The 22,859-nt window shown below is 35.5% G+C and overlaps 3 protein-coding genes across 9 annotated transcripts in view; 1 reads left to right on the forward strand and 2 right to left on the reverse strand.

Moving 5' to 3' along the window:
* Nucleotides 1-312: 312 nt before the first annotated feature.
* On the reverse strand, nt 313-7,896 carry LOC100187511. Of its 2 annotated transcripts, XM_018816395.2 has the most exons (6): nt 7,700-7,896; nt 6,114-6,339; nt 5,227-5,429; nt 4,633-4,767; nt 1,422-4,240; nt 313-1,046 (listed from the first exon to the last, which is right to left on the reverse strand). In XM_018816395.2, the coding sequence occupies exons 2-6, from the start codon at nt 6,240-6,242 to the stop codon at nt 763-765; spliced, it is 3,570 nt and encodes a 1,189-aa protein (XP_018671940.1). In that variant the 5' UTR covers nt 6,243-6,339; nt 7,700-7,896; the 3' UTR covers nt 313-762. The 2 variants fall into 2 exon arrangements, with proteins under 2 accessions (XP_018671940.1, XP_009861906.2); XM_009863604.3 differs by lacking the exon at nt 7,700-7,896 and having other exon boundaries at nt 6,114-6,429.
* A 591-nt stretch (nt 7,897-8,487) lies between these two features.
* Nucleotides 8,488-22,859, reverse strand: part of LOC100185140 (E3 ubiquitin-protein ligase UBR4-like) — a 61,176-nt gene continuing 46,804 nt past the window's right edge. For all 6 annotated transcript variants that reach the window (XM_026839279.1, XM_026839282.1, XM_026839280.1 and 3 more), the window contains exons 87-105: nt 22,561-22,682; nt 22,073-22,226; nt 21,659-21,786; nt 21,114-21,266; nt 16,345-16,512; nt 15,885-16,058; nt 15,480-15,616; nt 14,847-15,020; nt 14,210-14,357; nt 13,879-13,968; nt 13,377-13,475; nt 13,062-13,166; nt 12,637-12,765; nt 11,804-11,934; nt 11,258-11,452; nt 10,901-11,056; nt 10,255-10,417; nt 9,505-9,606; nt 8,488-8,887 (exon numbers count right to left, since the gene is read on the reverse strand). In XM_026839279.1, the coding sequence (XP_026695080.1) occupies nt 8,771-8,887; nt 9,505-9,606; nt 10,255-10,417; nt 10,901-11,056; nt 11,258-11,452; nt 11,804-11,934; nt 12,637-12,765; nt 13,062-13,166; nt 13,377-13,475; nt 13,879-13,968; nt 14,210-14,357; nt 14,847-15,020; nt 15,480-15,616; nt 15,885-16,058; nt 16,345-16,512; nt 21,114-21,266; nt 21,659-21,786; nt 22,073-22,226; nt 22,561-22,682 (2,645 nt within the window). In that variant the 3' untranslated portion in view covers nt 8,488-8,770. The remainder of the gene's footprint in view (nt 8,888-9,504; nt 9,607-10,254; nt 10,418-10,900; nt 11,057-11,257; nt 11,453-11,803; nt 11,935-12,636; nt 12,766-13,061; nt 13,167-13,376; nt 13,476-13,878; nt 13,969-14,209; nt 14,358-14,846; nt 15,021-15,479; nt 15,617-15,884; nt 16,059-16,344; nt 16,513-21,113; nt 21,267-21,658; nt 21,787-22,072; nt 22,227-22,560; nt 22,683-22,859) is intronic.
* On the forward strand, nt 17,837-20,836 carry LOC100178018 (ras-related protein RABA2a-like). Its single transcript, XM_002128749.4, has 4 exons — nt 17,837-18,008; nt 19,620-19,816; nt 20,017-20,201; nt 20,404-20,836. Exons 1-4 carry the CDS (start codon nt 17,992-17,994, stop codon nt 20,704-20,706), a joined length of 702 nt encoding a protein of 233 aa, XP_002128785.1. The 5' UTR covers nt 17,837-17,991; the 3' UTR covers nt 20,707-20,836.

The raw sequence follows: 22,859 nt of genomic DNA on the forward strand, positions 1-22,859 counted from the left end.
TATGTCTGGTTAGCAGTAGAGAAGCAAGAGCACTAATGTTAGACCATGGTCCCACCACATAGAAAAACCCCAGTTAATAATTATGTTTGCAAATCTTGCGCATTGTCTGACCTGCATGTTGCATTGTTTCTATTATATTATATTATACCTAAACCATCTGTTACATGTGAAATCGTACATTCAATCATCTTTCCAGAGATAATGACGTAGTGACTTGGTACACAATCCCTAGCGATTATCAACTTGCGTGTAATTTTTTCCTTGACTACCTAATGCCCTAATCTAATGCTTTGGGCATAAATCATCACACTTTTCAGGGCAAATTTTGTGTAATCACAGCAATAATCCAAATGAAACATAGAAACAACAGTATGATGATATGACCACAATTAATAAATAGACCACATTGCGTACATATAAATAAATGCGAATTATGAAGACAAATAAATTATACAGAATACAGTTACAGTATAGAAATAGAGTACCATGATAAAATTAAGCGCTTTTATGTAATGCAGGTGTATGAATAAACATTCGAATAGGTTCCTTTTAAAATCTATTAAAGTGTTTAAAGTTAATTTAGTACGATTGGACTACGAATGAATGATTGAATTTAACTTATTTATCTTCGCGTGGCGGAGCAAAGCCAGTCGTTATAACACGGGTGTTCTGTTTCATACTCCTACCCGCGTTTGATTTTTAGATTATGTAATTGAGGAGGCGCAGGATTGCGTTCAATTACTGTACGAATAAATTGAAGAATTAAAGTTCAAAATATTTCCAAGAGGAAAAGAATACGATTCCCAGAACAGAAATTATAACAACGCCTTTCAGGATCGAGTTGAAGCCACGTCCTCTGTCATTTTCTCCTTCATTTGATATAATGTTCTGTTTCCATCGCAGTAAACGAGGACTAACGAGATCCATCACATCGCAAAGGGCCTCAGCCACGTCGTCGTCTTCCGGATCACTCTTGTTCGCGCTTTCATTGGTCTTTGCTTTTCTCACAAGAACAGCAGCGCTTGCCGCTCGCATGAATTGCGCAGCTGAAAACAAATAAAAATACACTCAGTTTTTAAACAAAAAATTCGTCAGTTTTAAAGATTAGCGTCAGTTTAAAAAACAAAAACTTACGTTAGATTTTTGCTGCAAAAAACGGTAAATGGTGCCATAAAATAAGATTTGGTGGAATATATGTATTGTTAAACAATAATAAGCTGAAAATCAAACTAATACTTTAGCTTTTATGCAGAAGTACATTACAGTATAAAAAATATACACACCAGACGTGCGGGAGCATATATTTTACTTTAAATTTTCATTGCGTAAAATGAAAGCCGCTTTTGCGACCGCAAGATTGAAAAGGAGATAACAAAAGCGACCACAGCAGGAACAACAACATGAAATTGAATCTGACTCACCTCTTCTACGACGTGTGAGAACTTTAGCGATGGAGTCACCAGCAAAAGAAAGCGCGCCAACTGAATCTATTACTTCTTCCGGTTCAGGTGTCTCGGTAGCAGAAAGATTTTGCACAGCATCTTCGTTAGGTTGATTTTGCTCGCTGACGACTGGTTTTGTTTCTCTTAAATTTTCGTATTCAAAATTTTCATTCAGGTTGGCATAGAGTGATGCAGAAATATTTTGCACGTCTTCGTCTGGCTTGTTTTGCTCGCTGCCAACCGGTTCTGTTTGTTTTAAATTTTCTTGTTCACTTTTTTCAATTGGGGGATCATCAGGTAAAACATTGGCTGTAGTTGAATGGTTGTCTAACAGTTGACTTGCCGTAGTGCCCAGGGATCCCGTGTCATATTTTACTTGCTGTTTTGAATCCCAAGGTATACAATCGATATCGGAAAAGCTGGTAATGGAAAGCGCTGAAGTGCGGTCAAGAAAATCGGGTTTTTGCTCTGGTTTGGAAACCGCATTTTTGTCACAAGCTTCTTTGTTATGTAGAATTTGACTTGGCAAAGATAAGCTAAATTCCTTTGGCGTGTGAACTAGGGTTAGTTTTTCCTCCACAGTTTCTCTCTCTTCTTTATTAACAGCTACCTCCTCGGTCGAAATTAGCGAAACATTGTCAGTTTCGTGGGCATTGTCCTCGGAAAATGTACATTGTATCGAATTGCTGTCAATTTTCTCGCTGGCAGTGCTTTCTGCTGCGTCGCTTTCGCTACACGATGACATAGATGTATCTGTATCTGTACTGGGTGTAATAGGAATCTCCATATTAGCATTCACTACATTGGACGATGACTGTACTTCGGCCAATGCAGCAGAATTCTTTAAATTTTGATTTGAGCTTTCGGCAATATCTTTATCATCGAGATCCAATATATCCCACGAGCCGTTTGTGGAGTTTGATTCTACGTCACAAACTTCACTTGTTTCGTCATCAATACTTAAGCTTTTTGAATCACAACAAATAACATTATCGGTCCGAGAATCAACAGCAGAATTTATTTCACCTTTTGACTGCGCTGTCGTTTCAGGAACATTTTCAGCTTCTAAAACTTTCCCCGAAACAGCAACTTTAACCGCTTCATTTGCATTTCCTTTTAATCCTTCATCGCTAGCCACAGGCGTACACAGCATTAAGAAAAACGACTCCATCGACATAGAACGTTGTCGTGTTTGCAAGGGAGGTTCTTCGGTGTTTTCGTTGAGAAAACTACTTGATAGTGAACGTGTAACTGGGTAGAGATCTTCAATATAACATTCCACAGTTTTAGGATTCATCTGTAAGCCTGACCGTTGAAAAATATCGGGTTTTTCTTTTAAAATCTCCGGCTTCTCATTTGAGTATCCGTTTACCTTTACAGAAATCACGGAACGGAAACACTTTTTATCCTCGACCCAGGACGTTAATATGTTTTCCTTGTTTTTCGGGAGGTTTTCGAAATATGCCTTGGTTTCTTCAGCTATTTTCGTATCACGGTATGCTTCTAAAACAGAGGCGTTTGCCGCCCTTTCTTCTAGCGGCTGTTTTAAGTTCTCGCGACTGACAATTTCTTTTAACGCCGTGCTGGTAATAACCTCAGCCGCTTGTTGTGCGTACATAACTACGTTAGCGCATTCTCTCAACAAGACTTCGCCGCAGCGGTCGCACGAGTTCACTTTACGAAGGGCCTGTTTTACATCTCGTAGAATTGCATTAGACAGTTTGTCTCCATAAGTTTGAACGACTGTTGCACTTTCATGGTCACAAGAATCCTCTCTTTTCTTATTCGCGCTTTTATACAACACAAACTGTACAATGTTATGGGCAAGGGCGCCGGAAAATGTTTCTACGTTCGCCCCTTGCTGCTCGGCGCCTGTGGGCGACTCTTCATTCTTTTTAGGAGAAAACCGGTTCAAGACGAAAGAAACGACTTCTCCGGACAAACTTTCCGCCAAATTATCCATGTAAGTTTCTTGCGCTGTTTTCTGTTGGTCCTGTTGCCCGTCCGGTGCAATTTTCGTTGAAAAATACTGAAAGTCAGAAATGTCCATTTCCAGAGTAGTTTTCACGCGTCCGTCGCACTCAACGTTCACACAACAAATAGAGTCGTCTGGAATTTGAATTTCTTCTGGCTTAACATCAGCAATATCGATTTTTCCAGGCGCTGCGATTCCGGAAGGGGCTTGAGCGCTAATGATGGCAGGACCGTCCAAGTTTAACTCAAGCATCGATTTTTGAGCTTCAACGCAGCCCGAATCACAACTGTTCGTCAACATTTCGTTGGAGAGAATTTCATCGCCTTCTTTTTCTGGCGGGCTTATTTTCTGAGCCTGTCTTTTGCTACTCGCGCTCTGATTGGTCGGTGACGGTGTTCGCTCAAGCGAGACGTGAGCCGAAGATACTATGACGTCATTTTCGTCTTTGATTTTAAAACACAAGCGTTTCTCGTCTTCTTTTTCTTCTGAATCCGGCGATTTTAAATTCAAACTCGCAGTGCTCACCCGTCTAAGCATCCTTTTTCTTGGCGTTTCAGAATCAGTCGAAATATTGCTGAACGAATCGAAGCCATTAAAATTCACAGGCGTTTTCGACTTGTGTCTGAAAAATCTTCGTATCGAATCAGGTATTGGCTGAGGGAGACTCGGATTCTCTGTATGCGCTGCGTATAATGATAAGAAATCTCCAGTAGGTTGCGTACGGGAAGATTGTGTGGACGATAATGACCAAGTGCTCCCAGAGTTGCTGCCACCCATACATTGCATGGATAACGAACTTACCCATTTCCGTGGGCTCATGTACCTTCAAAACAAATCGTATAAGTTATGTTACAGTAGGGTGGGGAAGATGGGACACTTTTAGCTCTATTTTCTCGTCCCATTTAGTAGTAAACGAAGATCTTTCAAAGAATTATAAAACTATATCCTCACGACTCCCATAGACCACCTTTAGTTGTTTTAAACACGATCAGGATACTTAAATATTTTGTACTAAAGGTGTCCCATCTTTCCCCACCCTACTATACATTGTAAAAATACAAATAAAAATGTAATAAAAAATTGACCAATATATAAGTAGTAACAATTAGTGCAATTATCCAATCTTATGCATATACTCAAACTAAATCATATCTATCATATGGATTAGTGGTAGTTCTAATTTAAAATAATCCGATTCCACCAACCTATACTCACTTGTTTTGAGGCGATGAAATTATTACGTCATAATCACTATCTGTGACGTCGTCATCATCCGGTTTATTGGCACTATGCATAATATCCATTGTAATGTTATAACACTGGTCGCAAATTTGCAGAGTTGGCATATACCTGTACACAAAACCAATTATTCAATTTGGTTAAAACCACAAAAAGCAATTTAAAATAAAAACGATTAAAACGAAAATCGAAAGGGGTTTGACAAAAAATCGAAATTCTAATAATGTTAATATAAATTACGTAAGTGTCAGTATTGTAAAATAAATTTCATTACAGCTAAAAGTTGATTGAAAATTCCTAAATATTATGACTACGAAACCTGCGTTTGTAAACAAATCATTTAAAATGCTATAACAGCAGTCTGTTCTCTCCCACTTCGCGTCGAAACTGATTAACTCAAACACAATATACGGCTATGCTCTTAACACTGTGAACATACCAACATTAGACCTATATACTATACTACACGTGCACGGCGTATCTGGTGTGTCTGCGCTTTGTCTTGTGCTATCTGTTCTCAATAGCGAAGACAAGCTTACATAAACCGCACAGAGATTATATATAGCCTACCTTTGATTCTGTCTAGGGCTTGGCTCGCTTTTCTCGAAGTGAGGCCTCCATGGCTTAGGTACGGATCGAAGCCTTTTTCCCGACGGTGTTCCCAAATGAAAAGGAGCGCAACATCCGATCCCGCTTCCTCCAAAGATGATCCCACTCTTTACTTTCTCGAGGTGTTTTGCACAAACTTTGTCACCGGATTCGAGATTACATCGCTGAAAATACAAAATAAAAGAAAAAATAATCAATTATGATAAATATAAAAGTAATGGTACATATTATGTTACTTCTGCTACCAGGCATAACGTAAATATTCTTCTAGCGGCTCAGCTGGTATAAAACGTAATGTATTTTCGACGTTTCGTTTGCCTCTCGACAGGGCTTCAAAATATAATAAAGGTTTTTATACCATATGAGCCACTAAAAGATTATTTACATTATGACTGGTTTCCGACGTATAATTGTATATACATAATAGTTGCGCTTATAAAATCACCTACATCTTTGGCCACGTATACCCACACCGATAGTGTATTAGAACACTCATTGCGTATATTCTTTATCACAACATGGGGATTTGCATACATAAATTATGTGCTTGAATTTCTACGCTGTTATGCGTTTAATAAACCTATCACTTCTTTGTATAGAAATACCAAGAAATAAATAACATTTATTCTTTAAATACAGAAGATCAGATTAATTAAAACAGCAAAGAGACGATAATTAATAACAAAACGACAGTCTTTAAAAACACGATAGCAGTAGAAATTACACAGGTAGAAGTATCTATATACAATAGTTGTGAATGAATGAATATGACAGTCGTTAGGAGACATGTGTTCTGTTCCATACACCTCGTGCCCGCTTACGAGTTACAACATATGTAACTTGCATACCTTTAACAGTCTATCCTCTTTAATTTCAAATATATCTTCTTCCGAGTCCTTACAGCAACATTCTGCGGATAAGTTGATACGATTTTCGCATAATGAGCAACTGTGAATAGAAGATGACACAGATTCCATTTTGAAACTCAACTGGTCGCATTTCGGTGCGGAATTTTACGAGAAATTCTCATTTTTACCGAAGGCGTAAATAGCCTTGTTAGACTGCTAATTGGACCTGCGAAGAATCAATAGAGTTGTCAGGTTGGGCAGGTGTTTTATAAATATAGACTTTCACTTAATTTATTTTAACGAACCATTTACACGAGAAGCCAGGTAGCAAAAACAGTATTTTATAAAAACGCGTTAATATCGATTTCAATCGGGCTGTAATTTCTCCTTAAACCTAATTAAAATAGCACACCGGTATTGCTCGTATTAAAACAAAACATTGATTCTTACCAACGCTAAACAGGTCTGTGCTATATCAACTTATCTTCGCCACTGTAAGCAAAGATATTTGACTTATTTGTCGCTGATTAAACGACATTCAGGTGGTATGGTGTTTTGCTTGCTGTCACGGGACGCTGGTTTACTATAGCGGCTCACGTACCCGAAAACGCCCGCGACTTTGTTCAAATAAAATTCAATCATAAAATGTGGAATACTTGAGATCAGAGTATTCAACGCACTTAACCATAACGAGCTTTTATACGAGACATTTTCGTCACGAATAAGCTGTATAAGGGTAAATTTACCGATATGTAGTACATTGTACAGTATTGCTATTTAACGAACTCTAAGACTCATGTTTTTCATGACTAGTCTTATATTTTTTAGCATATAAAACATTAAACACGGTAACGCAGAATAACCGTTGTGTTATATGGAAACTATTCAAAGTTGAGTGACGCGTAGCCTATTGCGTGCATGACAAATTAGAATCCCATAATGGACGTTTCCGCCTTTTCTGTAAATGTTACTACACTTACTATGAAGGTCAGATTAATAATTTAAAAGTACAAAACGCACAGTAAGTGCTACATGCCCAACTAAAGCTTAAAATAATAACTATGTTGTATACTGTTCTATTCCGGATCAGTTTAACCAACCTTTCTACATAACTCTGCTTCTGATCGTTTTAAGAGACGTCTCGTAAGGCTAGTCTAAACTGACTTGGTTGGTTAATATTTAACTAGAACTGCTGATTGTCAATATACTGAAGTGGCTCCGACTAAACGTCAGGTGTGAACGCTTTAATTTACCGATTCGTTATTTTGCAATTCGTGTCTTTTCCTACTGAATTACATGTATGCTATTGAAACGTATTGTGGGTTTAGTAGCCACGATTTTCTTTTACTTTTTTACTCATGTATTTTTTCCTCTAGCGTGCTGTTTTAGCCACTGCCGTTTTGATGCGAATATACTCTTCTCTTTGTTATTTTAATTAATTTGATCTTCGCCACTGTACTCGAAGAGATCAATAAAAGTCATGTTATTTTACTCGAACTCTGTAAGTCAAAGTAAAGAGCAGAACTGAATCGAATCTTTTCACGAGCACAACATAGCAATACAAATAATAAAACAAGCATATTTACCTTTGAAAATTGTAACTCGAACGACTGCCTTGTTGTTTTTCATTTGCACGTTCTATGATGAATGAAGCATTAGCTGTAGGATGTGATTCCACGTGACTATGGTACTAATGGAACAGTATAAGAGCTATAGTAATGGATCGTTAGTGGTTGAATTAATAACAACATTCTAACACAGGATACTTACCAAACCAACGACGGCCATTTATATAACGAACCAAACAAAAACACTCGCCTTTGGTAAATGTAAACATTTTGTGTCCAGGGTGGGGAAAGATGGGAGACATATTCATCGTATTTTCTCGTCCCATTTGGTACATATTATGTGCTAAAGATATTTTATCTCCCCCCCCCGCACTGTACATAAAAAATAACGACCATAAAACAAGAAATTAATAGCCTACACGTATAATGCATGTTGGCACGGAAATTGCGAATAAAACAGGATTTGTTGGCAATTAGTTCAGCGCGTGCGTCTAGTACAATAACTAAGTGTGTATGACTGGCCAACTTTTGCCTATACACCCGGTCTTGCCTAATGAGCTTATTCATAAAGAATATGAATGCAACATCCACCCCTTTAGACGGAAACTGTTTCCCAAACTTGCTTCCATAGGGTGTTTTAACAACCGTTGTTTTGCCGTTGATTTCCTTCTCTTTGTTCTTTAAATAACATGACCTTCGCTATCGCTTACAAAGAGATTAATAAAAATTATGTTAGGTAAAAGAAGCAAATAAATTACGGCATAAACTAGAAGGGACTTCAAAGAGAAATATTATGACCAGTAGGATTTTGCATCACGACATAGTTTATTCTTAATTTTCAATTTTTCAACACAAACCAAACATCAAGCAAACTGTACAAGCCAATTTTTCGTTTAGATTTAAACACCAAGCAACTTATAACCCTTTTTGTTGAACAGGCATTTTTTAAGTTGGACCAATTATTGGAAATTCGACCGAAACACATTTTATCATTTACTTAATCACCAGCAAGCAAGCATGTATAGTAAAGCAAGTTAAATAATATGCAACACTCTGTTTAACTGGGTATATGCAAATCAAGGATATATTTTATGGGACTGAGTCAAAGATTTGTTTGATGAAAGAAGTGACGTCCCCTTCGATATCTTCATGGAGTCCCGTTACATCAATAAACTCATCAAGAGATTCACAAACAAGGTACTCGCTCTGTTAATAATGTCAATTTAAAACAACATTCATGAATAAATGAATGTTATAGTAAGGTGGGGGAAGATAGGACATATGTTTATTCTCTTTTCTTGTCTTATTTAGTAGAAAACAAAGAAAATTCAACAAATTATAAAACTATGTTTCCACGACTCCCATAAACCGTTGTTAATTGTTTAAAACACGATCAGAATATTTAAATATTATGTGATAAAAGTGTCCCATCTTCCCCCACCTTACTATATGTTACTGCAGGGCAACGACATTTGTTATAACATGGGTGTTGGGGTAAGGGGTAAGGGGTTATCTGGCCTAAATCCCAGGTCCTTGACAAGGGCCTCACTCCCATGTTAAACAATACACCTATGCCATTAAACAAAACAGACATTCCGCAGATTTTGTCGCAGTGCCATGGTATAAAACCTCACCCATATAGAATAGAACGTGCATATACAATGTTGGGATAATGGGCCAACTCTGGTCTAAATCTCTGCTGTAGGACCCTACTTACATAGAATAAAAACTAACAACACAGTTATATATTCAAAAACAGGCGTCCAGCAGATTTTGCATAACACCTTATCATATCCACAACCCCACCATGTTGGCTCCCTTACCTGGAATTTCTGCAGCATTTTCTCACCAGTTTCCAAGAGTTGTGAATCATTATGCCGGATATATTCAGCAAGTGACGGACTACCTCCTTCATCAGGTACATTCTGGAAACAAATTATTATAAAATTTTTTTTTATAAATAATATTTCTGTGGATATCTAATATAAAAACTATTTCCAACATTTTATTTGGCCTAGAGCAAGACTTTATTAGAGAATGTAATGGAACGTAAAGATACTCCATTTTTTTATACCAGATGAGCTGCTAAATAATACATTATGTCTGGTAGCAGGGTAACATAATGTTTTATTGTATATTTCTTATCTTTTTAATACAATTTTTAAGTTTTAAAACCACTTAAACTTCTTATCTTTTTAATACAATTTTTAAGTTTTAAAACCACTTAAACTTCTTATCTTTTTAATACAATTTTTAAGTTTTAAAACCACTTAAACTTCTTATCTTTTTAATACAATTTTTAAGTTTTAAAACCACTTAAACTTCTTATCTTTTTATTACAATTTTTAAGTTTTAAAACCACTTAAACTTCTTATCTTTTTAATACAATTTTTAAGTTTTAAAACCACTTAAACTTCTTATCTTTTTAATACAATTTTTAAGTTTTAAAACCACTTAAACTTCTTATCTTTTTAATACAATTTTTAAGTTTTAAAACCACTTAAACTTCTTATCTTTTTAATACAACTTTTTAACACAAGTTTCAAAACCACTTATATATAAACATGATTTACCTTGAATTGAACAGTCACAATGAGTTCCACCAACGACCAGAACAACAAGTATGGTTTATACACGTTGTATTCCTTCACCTCACGATCTGTGAGTTTGTTGGTTTGTGAGGTTGAGGTGTGTCGAGTCTGTGCAAGGACCAACAACCTACGTAGGAACCTCACCCTTGGATAAAGTAATTGTAGAATTAATTAAGACAATACAGAGCATATAAACATACAATAAACTAACAGTATAGACCAACTGTGGCCTTAATTTCAGGCCCTATGGCATGCCATGCAGCAGGACCTGACCCATATAGAATAAAACGTGCATATACAATGTTAGGGTAATGAGCCAACTCAGGCCTAAATATCTGATGTAGGACTCTACTTACATTGAATAAAAACCACCACCAGCATTTCATAATTCCCACTCATAACCGATACAGTAAAAATCTAGTGTTTTGAAAACGTAACAGATAAAAATCTTGTCTAACTAATTGTATAATAAGAGAGATACATTTCGTCTAAATGGCATCGTCAGTCTCTTATTCGAATAGAAGAGGTTTTATTACTGTATTTCTTTACACAAGAATCGTCCTACTCTATTAGCACCCGATAAGAGCCAGATTCACGCACAGGACATTTACAGTTAGCAAAACCGAACCTGTCTTCTTTCCATTTCTTTGCCCCTCGTACAAACGGGACGATAGCAGCGTGAAAGAGAGGACCCTCAACTTCATAGGAAGATTCGACCCACTTATCTGGAGGTTGGAGCAAAAACTCGGAGATCAAGAGCTCTTCCCGGAACTGGATGCGAGTCCTGAACAAAAATGTTTCCAAAAATTCTTAATATATCTTAAAATAGCCCAAATAATATAAAAACTTTTGAACATATATCACTTAATAAAATAACTTATGTAATTTAACGACAGATCAAAATAAAATAAAACACCTTTTTGAAATAGCTTAAAATAAATAAAATAAAACCTTTTTAAACGTTTGTTTCAATAAAATAACTTACGTGTTTATAACATAGAGCCCAGCATGGATAAGATAAGGTATCAGATGAACATTAGATTGTTTCCCTCCACCCCCAGTTTCCTCACTAAATGATCTTTCATGGGCGAATCTCAGAAGAAGAAGTTTCAGGTCATGTACTGTGTTGTGGAAGTTGGGTTCACGCTGGTTGGTGGCTTCTTGTATGTAAGTGTTGTGTCTAGTGCATGGGATAGTGTGAGGGTAAGAGATAGGTATTAATATACTGTATAGACTGTTATAACCTAAGCGGGTGAGGTCCTGTGCGTGGTACGCCATGGGTCCTAGAATTCGGCCGAAGATTGGCCCATTATCTTAAAGTAATAAAATATTCTAATCTATATGGGTGAGGTCCCGCAGCGTGACACGCCATGGGACCTAGAATTTGGGCCGGGAGGCATTTTCAACCTTTGATACTGTATTCGAGAAAAAAGTAGGAGTTATTATTAATACGTGATATTGCCCATGTATTTGGTCATTTGTAAGCCTAGGACCCTCCTTATATCACAGAATACTTTTCACATTAAAATACCTCGCAAGACAAGATGCAAAAGCAGACTCCGGGACATGCACTCCCCACATGGGGAGCAATCCATTACATTTAGTGCTGGCATTCTGCAGCAAAGCTGAATCCCATTCCTCCCTTCCCCTTGCCATGCGTACCTGCGTATTTACAAAAGGTTTTATTTTGTGCAAAAAGATGCTGCTTCAATGCACGACTAGTAGAAAGCTTCTTGCCTCTGCAGGCCCTAGACAATCCAAACCTATGCTATTATGTATATCTGTGTATGTATTACAGTATGCTGTTGTTATGTGTATCTGTGTATATACATATGTATGTTGTACAAAGCTATGATAAACTACAAAGAACCAGGAGAAATACAATATGGACTTAGTGGTACGAAAACGTAACAGACAAAAACCAAGTCCAACCAAATCTATATAAGAGATATATGAGCACCAGATCAGGGTCAGTTTTGCGAAATTCATTACAGGAGAGACATATATTGTTTTCGTCTGTGAGAATTTGTTCGTATGGCATTTCATGGCATGAGACTTGAGATTTAGGCCAAAGTTAGCCCAATACCCTAACACCCAGGGTGCTATGACCTATTAGTGACCACTGGATTGGAGCAATGTCCCTTAAGTGTCTTGCCTAAGAATACATACACCTATTAGTATGGGGCATCTTATGCCTTTAAAACAGACACAAAATCATATAAAGAGAGGTACAAGCTTTTTAGTGCTCTACACAGTAAAAAAATTGATTGAAATACACGTAAATCATGCTTATATAAAAACACTTAGAACTAAAAAGAAATGCTGAAAAAAAGAAACTTAAAAATGCATATAATTGTAACTTACAGCAGCAGTATGACAATCATAATGAACCACGTTGAAATGAGACACAGTTGAATATCCTTGCTGTTTGCGAGATTTATTTTCAAATTCTTCAAGAGGACACCTTCGTGTGTATGTGTATATACCAAGAACCTGTATTATATTATACAGTGAAATAGAAATGTAACCATAGTAAGTTAGTAATACACATTGCTTTTTATAATGTAAACTGTTGCTAGGCATATTAATATTATAATCATATTTATTTTTACTCTTCTGGCCTGAATTTTGGCAGAAGGAATAATTGTCATTATAACATACTGCTTCTGAATTTTTTTTACATGCCACTTCTGAAAAACTTCAGTAAAAGCCAACGTAATAAAGACGTTTAAGTCATAAGGTTCAATAAGAGAAAAATAAAGACAAATATCCAATAAAGATAAAGTCACCTTTTTAGGTTCAAACTTATATCCTTCCCTGCATATAATGCATGTGAGGCCAGATTCCTCAACAAGTTCCGTGATCTGCTGGAGGATGGAGGATTTCGAGATCACCTGGAATAATGGTGAATAAAGGTAACTTACTTTATCCTCGCATGGCCGGAAAATGACAGTCGTTACACTTACACGGATGTTCTGTTTCAAACACCTCGTGCCAGCTTATAAATTACCACAAATGTAACTTTGTGGTAATTGTTTTTTTTTTTTCAGTTTTTTTACATATAATGATACAATTTATTACAGTTACTTTAAAATACAACATACTTGTCCCTTTTCATTGGTGTGCATACCAAGAGCACCAAGTTGTTTTTGACGAACTGCCATTGCCTTTTTCTTTTTCTCTTCTCTGGTTTGACGACGTACCTGCACACAAAGTTACATTATTATTATAATGATGCAACCAATACCATTGAAACAATATAAATAGACAGGAATTGATTGATTTGAATATTGTAGTGGGCAATGATTAAAAAAGAGTATCCTATTCTTCGTGGTCTAAATCCTACGACCGTTGCATACCACGCTGCATGAACTGGCCCATATAGAATAGGATACAAGAATAGTATCTCATTTTGCCCCGACATAAGATTAACTTTAAAGTTTAAATTGTCACAAAAAATTGGTTAAATAGTCATGAAAAAAGTTAAATAGTAACAAAAAGTCGTTAAAATATTTACTAAAAAATTTTAAATAGTAAAACAACAAAAAAGTTAAAATGGTAATAAAAAGTAGCCACAAAAAATATTTAAAATATTGACAAACTTACCTGTTTAACTTGCTTAGCCACCTCAGCGTGTTCTTGTAAAGCTTCCAGAACATTTTCGGATAAAGAACCAATCCCTCCTTCAGTTGCCACCTGGAAATATACATTATGTTGTTACATCTAGAAAAAAAAACACACAGAGCCCTAAGCGGATTTTCCTCTAAAATAATTTTTTAATTGCACTGATTTTTGTGCTGAATTATGAAGTTTTTTTTATGGCCGAATTGATTACAAATGTCCTGTGCGTGGCTTTTCTTAAGAATTGTTCAGATTGTGGCAGAAAATCAAAACTTCTATCTTCCTCGCATGACATTCTTTCCAATGTGGCACCAACCTGTTCAAGTCTATGCAACCCAGGGATGGCAGTTTCTCCAACCATTTCCTGCGTTAACAGATGTTTTGTACACAACCCCGTAAGCATGCGCAAGCAATATGGAAGGCCAGGTCTTGAAGTAAAGGTCTTCCAATCTTCAGCATCAAAACTAAACAAAATATCATGTTATTTATCCAGTGTTATACATATTAACATATTAGGGATGCCATGTTTAATACTCTGTATGGCACTGATGAAGAACGTTGCATGCGATACAGACTAGGCTGGTGGAAAGTGTTTAGAGGTTGGTAGTTAGGGGTTATAGGGGTTTATGTAGTAAAGGGATATAATGTATGAATGTAGCATAACTTATTTATCCTTGTCGTTACACGGATGTTCCGTTTCATACACCTCCTGCCTGCGTACAAGTTACTACATATGTAACTGTGTGGGTGAATATAAAGGAAATGACTCTACTATATGATAAACTTAGTAACAGTAATGGTTCTGTTCAATATTGATCATTACTTTTCTGCTTAAATTAGATATTAGGTTTAAAAATAAGTTCTTCTAGAACTAAACATATATTCTTAATAACTAATGCATAAAATCAAAAAAAATGTTCAAAATTAACACATTTTTACAACATGGTACATACTTCTTATGCTCTGGTATATGTGTGTTAAGATATGCGAGTGCTTCTTGTACAATTCCATTCTTCACAATGAGATCTTTCAATTGATTTCCATTTGCATTGAACTGTATACCAGCTACTATCTCACAGAAGCAGTTTAAATACAAAGTATCATCATCAGTGTGGCTCTCATCATATCTTGGTTAAATAAATATAACTTGATTTATCTTCGTCTATGTTCGTTTCATACACCACATGCCCGTTTACAAGGTACCATGCAATTTTGTAGGTTATTGACTTTTTTTTCAAATGTAGTATGACTGACAAATTTACAACCCATATAAAAAACGTAGCATGTTAGGGAATCATTTCCTGATGAAGTCTGGTCAGATGACAAACGAAACGTCAGAAATACACAAGTTTTTATACCAGATGAAAAATTAAAAATTATTTACATTATGCCTGGTAGCAGAAGTAACAGAATAACAAATTAACTAGTACTGACAGGAGGCAGACCTGGGATTTAAGCCAGATTTGGCCCATTGCCCCAACATTGTATTTGTGCATTTTATATTAGTAAGGTCTTATGTTAACGCGCGCCATAGGACCAGGAATTAAAGTCATATGTGCCTGTTACCACAAACAAGTCAAACTTACTTTTCAAAGTGAAGATAAAGCTTGAAATGGTCGATTAACATTTGCATTCGATCTGAATCACCAAACGATAGGACGGGTATGATGCGTAAGATTCCTTGGAAGATAATGGAATGTGTTTGGACGAACTCGCTGTCGATCTGCATGTTTGTAAGTGTGACTTATTTAATTTATATATGATAGACCATGTATAGCATCTGTTTCAATGTAAAATTAATGTTACAATACATATTCGATAGAACATTAGAAATAATGTTCACATCTAAATATGAACGCTACAATAAAAAAATGCTTAAATAGTAGGAAAAATATGGGATGCCCTGCTGTGGGACCTCACCCACATAGAATAGAAGCAAATATTTAACCTGTAATAATATAGAGCCATTAAGTTACATTATAAGCACACACCTGTTGGAGCAGCAATGTTAACTTCTCATTATCTCCCGTAAATTCCTCAGTAGTGAGGTCATGGCTGATGATGTCACTCTTAGTTTTATCGGACGCAGCCTCCTTAAGGATGCTTTCCATGATGTGGAGGAGTTGTTCAACCATCGATACTCCATCCTCACGTGCTTGTAATCCCTGGAAGATGAGAGGATAGGGGGTTATACAGGGGGGTGTTCCGAAAGTCACTGCGAGGGATTATATAGGGTGACTGGAAAGTCACTGTGCACTGTTCTAATGATACAACTCATGCTAGCTTACATAAGTCCAAACAGTGATATATTTAAAATTAGATATAAATATGTGGATTTAATATTGCCATAAAACCGTGTTTTCTAATCTCAATATCCACCCATCTTTTAATAATTAAGGTGTTTAGAAACAAAATAAGAAGGGTCCAAGCGTATACTGACTGCCCACTTACCAAGTTAAGAGTCCCAAGTAAAGTATTGAGTGTGTTAAGCTTTGGTTGGGCAAGATATTGTCTGTTTATCTTCAGTTTCACAGCATGGGACATTAGCTTTAAAATCACATCAACCAACTGCCTGCCATGGATTAAACTGTGGACAGATTCAAGTCGAGACAGCATGACCTGAAAAATATAATGAATGTGTGAGCGACTTCACTTTTGCGAACATGTCAGTTAGTGTTGGGATAATGGGTCAAATATGGACCAAATCCTAGGTCCTCAAGAACCACACCAATATAGAATAAATGTACATATACAATGTTGGGGTAATGGGCCACATCTGGCCTAAATCCCTGGTCCTAAGGACCTTATCCATAAAGAATAGAAATAGAAGCCTCATTTAGTGCAGTTGTTTACTCCCTGTTGTTTATTCTACAAATTAATTAATTGTTGTGTTTATTCCTAGTAGCAGACACTTGCCTGTCAATGTTATGACCTCATTGATAATTAGCCGTGCGTAAACACACGCTTGGCTTGACGGTTGTGCAACAATTAACTGGAATGAAAGCATCAGCATTCCTTTATGAACCCATAAGGATTTAAACCACTGGTCAATAACAGTCAACAGGCAACGATGGTGCATTAATTTGCATAGTGTAGTTATTGTATAGTTTTTACATAGCCATGTTTTAGATGCTACATAGTATTTGTATATTTTTGTTTATAGGTTTTAAATTTGGTTTATTACCATAGCTAACAACATTATGTATTTTTTAGTTTCAATTTAGTGTTTGTGTATATCTATCTGAATAAAGGGTTTTGGTTTGTAAGCATAGCTAGTATTATGCATTTCTACTTCTAGTATTAGCATGTTTCAAGCAGCTATATGTTTGTATATTTATATAAAAGGTTTTCAATTCGGTTTGCAAATATATCTGGCATTATGTAGTTTTATCATTGGCACGTTTTAAATTGCTTTGCTATATGCTTGTATATTCCTATACAACAGTATTGCTTGATCATTTCTGCTATATGCATATACACGTGTATGTTTTTATATATGGTACACATTTCTACATAATGCTTTTCATTTTGGTGTTGCGTTAAGCTGGTATTGTGCATTTATATATGTATGTTTTATATGTATATATATACCTATTTTTATATAAAGGTTTTCATTTTGGTGTTGCGTTTATACACGAGTAAATGAGATGTCACGAGTAAGGAAGGAAGTCAATACGTCATCAAACTAAACGGAGAATACGTTAGAATAACACACCTGCTAATACAGAGAATACTCCTAGCTGTTGTGTATTGTGAAATAGTATGTGAACAGATGTGTGTTTTATGATATGTTGTGTATAATAGTGGTGTTATTACATAAGTATTCATACACATTAAATATTTCAGGCATATTTAGACAATTTTGCAGAATTTGTTACAAGACCGAACAGGTTTATATGTGATATTGTGAAACAGACTGTGGACAGATATGTGTTCTGTATAATATTGGTGTCATTTCACAAGTCAGATTTTCAGACATATTTAGGCAGTTTGGCAGAATAGTTTTTAAAAATTTTGCACTTGTCACAAAAATTTAAATGTGATAAATCTACAAAAGCTGGGAAGTTTGTATTATACAAAGTACAAGGTTGAATACTTATGGATAATGTGTACAGGTTTGTATATTTATATTTAAAGGTTTTTATTCAATATAATAATTAATGATAAGTGTGATGATAGCGAAGTATAATTAACAGGTAATATCTTTTTTGTCTGTGTATGTATATTTTTTACAGTATTGTTTTATAGTAACATTAGGTAATTAAGGTTTATATGCAACATAGTAGTTATATTTTAAATAAAGCATCTATGGACATAACGGTAAATAAAAAGAAAACATAAGTTATATATTTGTAACAAATGCAACATACCAAATACAGGGCAGGCAAATCCACAAAAGTTAAAAAAATATATACAAAAAATATATTGTAATGTGGGGTAAGATGAGGTATTAACACTCAAATTCCATACTATATAGCAGGGTGGAGAAGATGGGTCACCTTTTCATTCTATTGTCTCAACCTTTTCGGTAGTAAACAAAGAACATTCAAAGAATTATATACCTGTATACTTATTGTTTAAAACACAACCAGGATATTTAGATATTATGGGCTAAAGGTTTCCTATCTCCTCCCACCCTACTATATATTATAGTAAGCAGATCATGTTTGGTTGTTTGAATATAAAGCCACCATTTAAAGGGAGGATTAAATCACGCAACAGTCTATTATGATTGGCAGATACACCATGTAATTCTAAGAAGATTAAGTCAATACAATTAATGTGTTGTTGGGCAGTTAAGCTGAATAGCAAATTCAATGTAGAGTTGTAAGACTAAATTGAGTAGCGGTCTATAGAGTATTATGCGAAGTTATAAAATACAGATAAAGGCAGTGTATGGGATAACTGGCAATGTTGCATTTAACTAAAAGATCAAATTAAATTTAGCTGGTTCTAAGAATAAATTGTGTATAATAGTTTTACATAGCTCAATGCATGTAAATTATAGGTAAACTAATACAGACAGGGGCATTAAGGTATATTATAAATAAAATGTATATTTATGCAAAAAGTTAACAATTTGGTTTGCAACTATGACTAACTGTATTATGTATTTTTATCTTGAGCACGTTTTGGTTGTGAAATAATACACACAGGTGCATTAAGCTATGTTATAAATACACTGACAGAGAAAAATTTATGAATACCACATCCGATAATTGAATGTGTAAGATAAATATATACATATTGAATATTTACAGAGTACACACACTACGTAAGATTTATTAAGAACATGTTTGAGTAGCTGGATTACCTTATTGTTTAATGTCTGACTGGCAGTTATATGTTTTTATTGATTGTACACATAGGCACCAAACTGTTTAAAATGCAGGGGAGGCTGGGATAGTTATATACGCACATTCATATGAAACAAACATGTAGTACAAATATACTTATACTGTACAGTCTAATACATTCAATTACACCAACATTATATGTCATATAATCCACAAATAATTTAACAGCTTTCCTTTTGGTTTACAACTATAACAAATAGCATTATGTATTTTTAGAATAAGCGTGTTTTGACTCCGCTGCTATGTTTGTAAACTTATGTACAAAAGCTTTTATATTGGTTACAACTACAGCTAAATGCATTTCCAGCATGTTTTGAGCTGCAATATGTTTGTATATTTATGTTTAAAAGTATATTTTGTTTTCAACAGACGACATATGGCAAATTCAACAAACCAAACTCGAAGTCCATTCGTAGATTACGATTATCTAATTAAAGTGGTCGTCGTGGGCGACTCGGGGGTTGGCAAAAGTCAACTAGTCGCTCGTTTTACAAGGAATGAGTTTTCAACGAACAGTAGACAAACTATTGGAGTCGAATTCGCAACAAAAACAATCAAAGTTGAATGTAAGATTTGAATGAAACAATTTTTACAACATTTTAACTGACTAACTGACAATTTTTCAACTGACAAAGTTTTGTATAAAGCCTAAAAAAACTTTGGGAATAAAAGGGACATAAACCATAGTTGAATCAAATATATTAAATTTTAGAAAAAATCCACATGAAATCATATTTTTAACAAAAATACCCATTTTCTAATACAGCACGTAGCATATGTGCCCAACTATGGGATACGGCTGGAGAAGAAAGATACCGCGCGCTTGCATCGGCGTATTACAGGGGGGCTGTGGGTGTTCTACTGGTCTATGATGTCACAAACATGAAATCGTACCAGAATATCGCACACTGGTTATCAGAGATTAAAGCTTATACTCTCCCAACATGCCAGGTGAAGTTTTATTATTTAGCAATGTTATGTTAATTAGCAGTAGACAAATACCAATTTTCCCATTTTAACGCACATTTGTGAAATTGATTGTTTTTTTATGAAAAGACTATTTTTAGGGGTAATTTATATACCTACGTATTCATTTTTTGGCATTTTATTAATCCTCTTTCCATTCATTTAATTAACCACTGTTTCATGGCAGGTTCTAATGGTGGGCAACAAGATAGATCTTAAAGGTGTCAGAAAAATCACAGAACCGCAAGCTAAGACTTTTGCCAGCAGTAACGGGATGAAATACGTTGAAACATCGGCATTAGAATGCACAAACGTTGCCGATTCATTCACTACATTGGTCCATGGGATTTATAAAAACACAATCGAGGCAAAATTGAACAGGAATAATTATGACGACGCACGTAACACGAACAAAGCATCTGCTGTGCTGGAATTAACATCCGAATCAACGACAATGAAATATCGCGCAAAATGTTGCGGCACAACCTGAAGCGAACTACTTTTTTCTAATGCGTATAATGGCTTATTAAGGTGGCATAGGCACCAAACCTGGGGTGGTAGGGTAGGCTGGCCTACCCCGCAATTTTTTTGCACTGCATTAAAATTAAACATAACAACGAGTGAATTGCATTTTAAACTATCAGAAGCAAATGACGGCAATTGAGTTTTAGAACTGTAAATAATGTGCAGTATATGATCACATCAAACATATTTTAATACAATTTACAACTGCGCGAAAACAGCCTGCATAAATATATTGTATTTTATGGAAGTGAGGGTAATGGGCCAATCCTCGCCTAAATCCCCATGGCTTGCCACGCTGTAGGACCTCACCCACATAGAATAGGAGCCTACCCAACTGCATGCGTATGCAGCCATATTTATTATTCAATTTACCTCAATCCCCCCACACTGACTTAGCACGTTTGCAAGTTTATAAACTTCCTCCTCGTTTTGATCAGTTTTATCGGAATCCAGTCTTTCCACCATATCTTCCGTTGCTTCACCAAGCAAACCACGCATCCGGTAGATTACGTGCATGGGGTCAGCCTGTTGGTGAGAATGAGACATTTTAACAAAAATGTGGGAAAATGAGACATTTTAACAAAAATGTGGGAAAATGAGACATTTTAACAAAAATGTGGGAAAATGAGACATTTTTAGGAAAACCCAACAAAAATGTAAGAAAAGTGATCGGTCAGTTGATCTTGAAATATTAGAAAATGAGACACAAACCAAGAAACAGACCAAAAAAGAAGTTTCAAGGAAAAAAGTGGAAAAAATCGAATAAATAAAAATTGAATGAATTTAAAACTTTTTCTGTAAAAATAAGATTCAAACACAAAATGTAGAGAAACTAAATAAAATGTTGAAAATTGTGGGATTTAAAACTTTTTTAAGTTTCTGGTGCTATGAAAACAAAAATTAGTTTAAACTTTCACCTCATTGTGGTTGGGCAGCCATATCTTCTTATAAACATCACGTACTGGTAGATCCAATGCAATAATCTTGTTGTTTATCAGCAGCTCCATGCCACTGTCATCCTCTAGTAGTGCTATCAGGTCACAATCTGAAAAGTATTTGAATAAAAATAATTTTTCTGTAATAATTTTTCGCAATGTTTTTTTTAACTTTTCTTCAATGTTTTTGCTTGCGTGTATTGTTGTGTTACATTTCCTGATGAAGTCTTGTGGAATGGCAGACAAAACAGTGGAAAAACAATACGACTTTTTATATCAGACAAGTCATCAAAAGATTAATTACAAAGGCCGGATGACAGATAAAACAGTGGCAATACACTATGTTTCCATACCAGAAGAGCTGCTAAAAGATTGTTTACTTAAACAAGTCTCTACCTCTACATATTTTATTCTTTACATCCCTCATCAGAGGACCAAGCCCTGGTTCATTGCTTGAGTAAGGATTCCCAACCATCCTCCCTTGTAGGAAATCTTCTTGTAACGGATCTTTATCTAGTGAGAGGAAGAACTCACTTGTGTCATTCTCCTCCTGGGGATTTAAGATCAAAAATTAAACATTACATGCTCTAAGGATCCTGTGATACAAAAACATAAAAGATATAAATCAAGTCCAACCAATTGTATAATAAAATACTTTTCTGTATAGCTGACTATTTGAGTAAACCATTAGTGACCCCTGGGTTGAAGCAAAATGACTTGCCCAAGAACACCTCTGCAAATATCAAGCATTTAAACCAGTATCTGAACTAACCACTGTGGTATTTTGGGGTTATTGGCAAAATCTGGCCAAAATCCTTGACAAGGACCTAACCCACATAGAATAGAACCACTGTAGTATAATGCTGAAGTACATTCTTATTTACCGGGTAAATAATATTCGCAAGTCTTTCGAAGATGAATTGAGGGGTTTTAAGATCGCTTGTGTCTTGCTTCTTGATTGCTTCGATGCAAACCATCATAAAAGCACGAGTCTCGCTCTCAGTGCCTGGGTTTAAACAAATTTAAAGCAACAACAGAATATATATATATATATTACACAACAATTAGGTGAGAAAACAAAAAACAATTTCTTTATTTTAGTAAAAAAACACTAATTTTCCTGTAGTTTTTCTACACAGAGGTATTTTTAATTTTTTTTTGGCAGAAATAGTAAAAACAAAGA

This window comes from Ciona intestinalis, unplaced genomic scaffold (genome assembly GCF_000224145.3).
Source record: "Ciona intestinalis unplaced genomic scaffold, KH HT000184.2, whole genome shotgun sequence".
NCBI classification, from domain to species: Eukaryota; Metazoa; Chordata; class Ascidiacea; order Phlebobranchia; family Cionidae; genus Ciona; species Ciona intestinalis.

Bases quoted from the DNA above. Each gene is read 5' to 3' on its own strand.
- LOC100187511 (XM_018816395.2), bottom strand. From the start codon at position 6,242: ATGGAATCTGTGTCATCTTCTATTCACAGTTGCTCATTATGCGAAAAT. The intron at 5,430-6,113 runs GTATGCAAGTTA...TTGTATTTTCAG, and splicing joins AAGAGGATAGACTGTTAAAG to CGATGTAATCTCGAATCCGG. The intron at 1,047-1,421 runs GTGAGTCAGATT...ATTTGTTTTCAG, and splicing joins TCTCACACGTCGTAGAAGAG to CTGCGCAATTCATGCGAGCG.
- LOC100178018 (XM_002128749.4), top strand. The intron at 19,817-20,016 runs GTAAGATTTGAA...TTTCTAATACAG, and splicing joins AAAAACAATCAAAGTTGAAT to CACGTAGCATATGTGCCCAA. The intron at 20,202-20,403 runs GTGAAGTTTTAT...GTTTCATGGCAG, and splicing joins ATACTCTCCCAACATGCCAG to GTTCTAATGGTGGGCAACAA.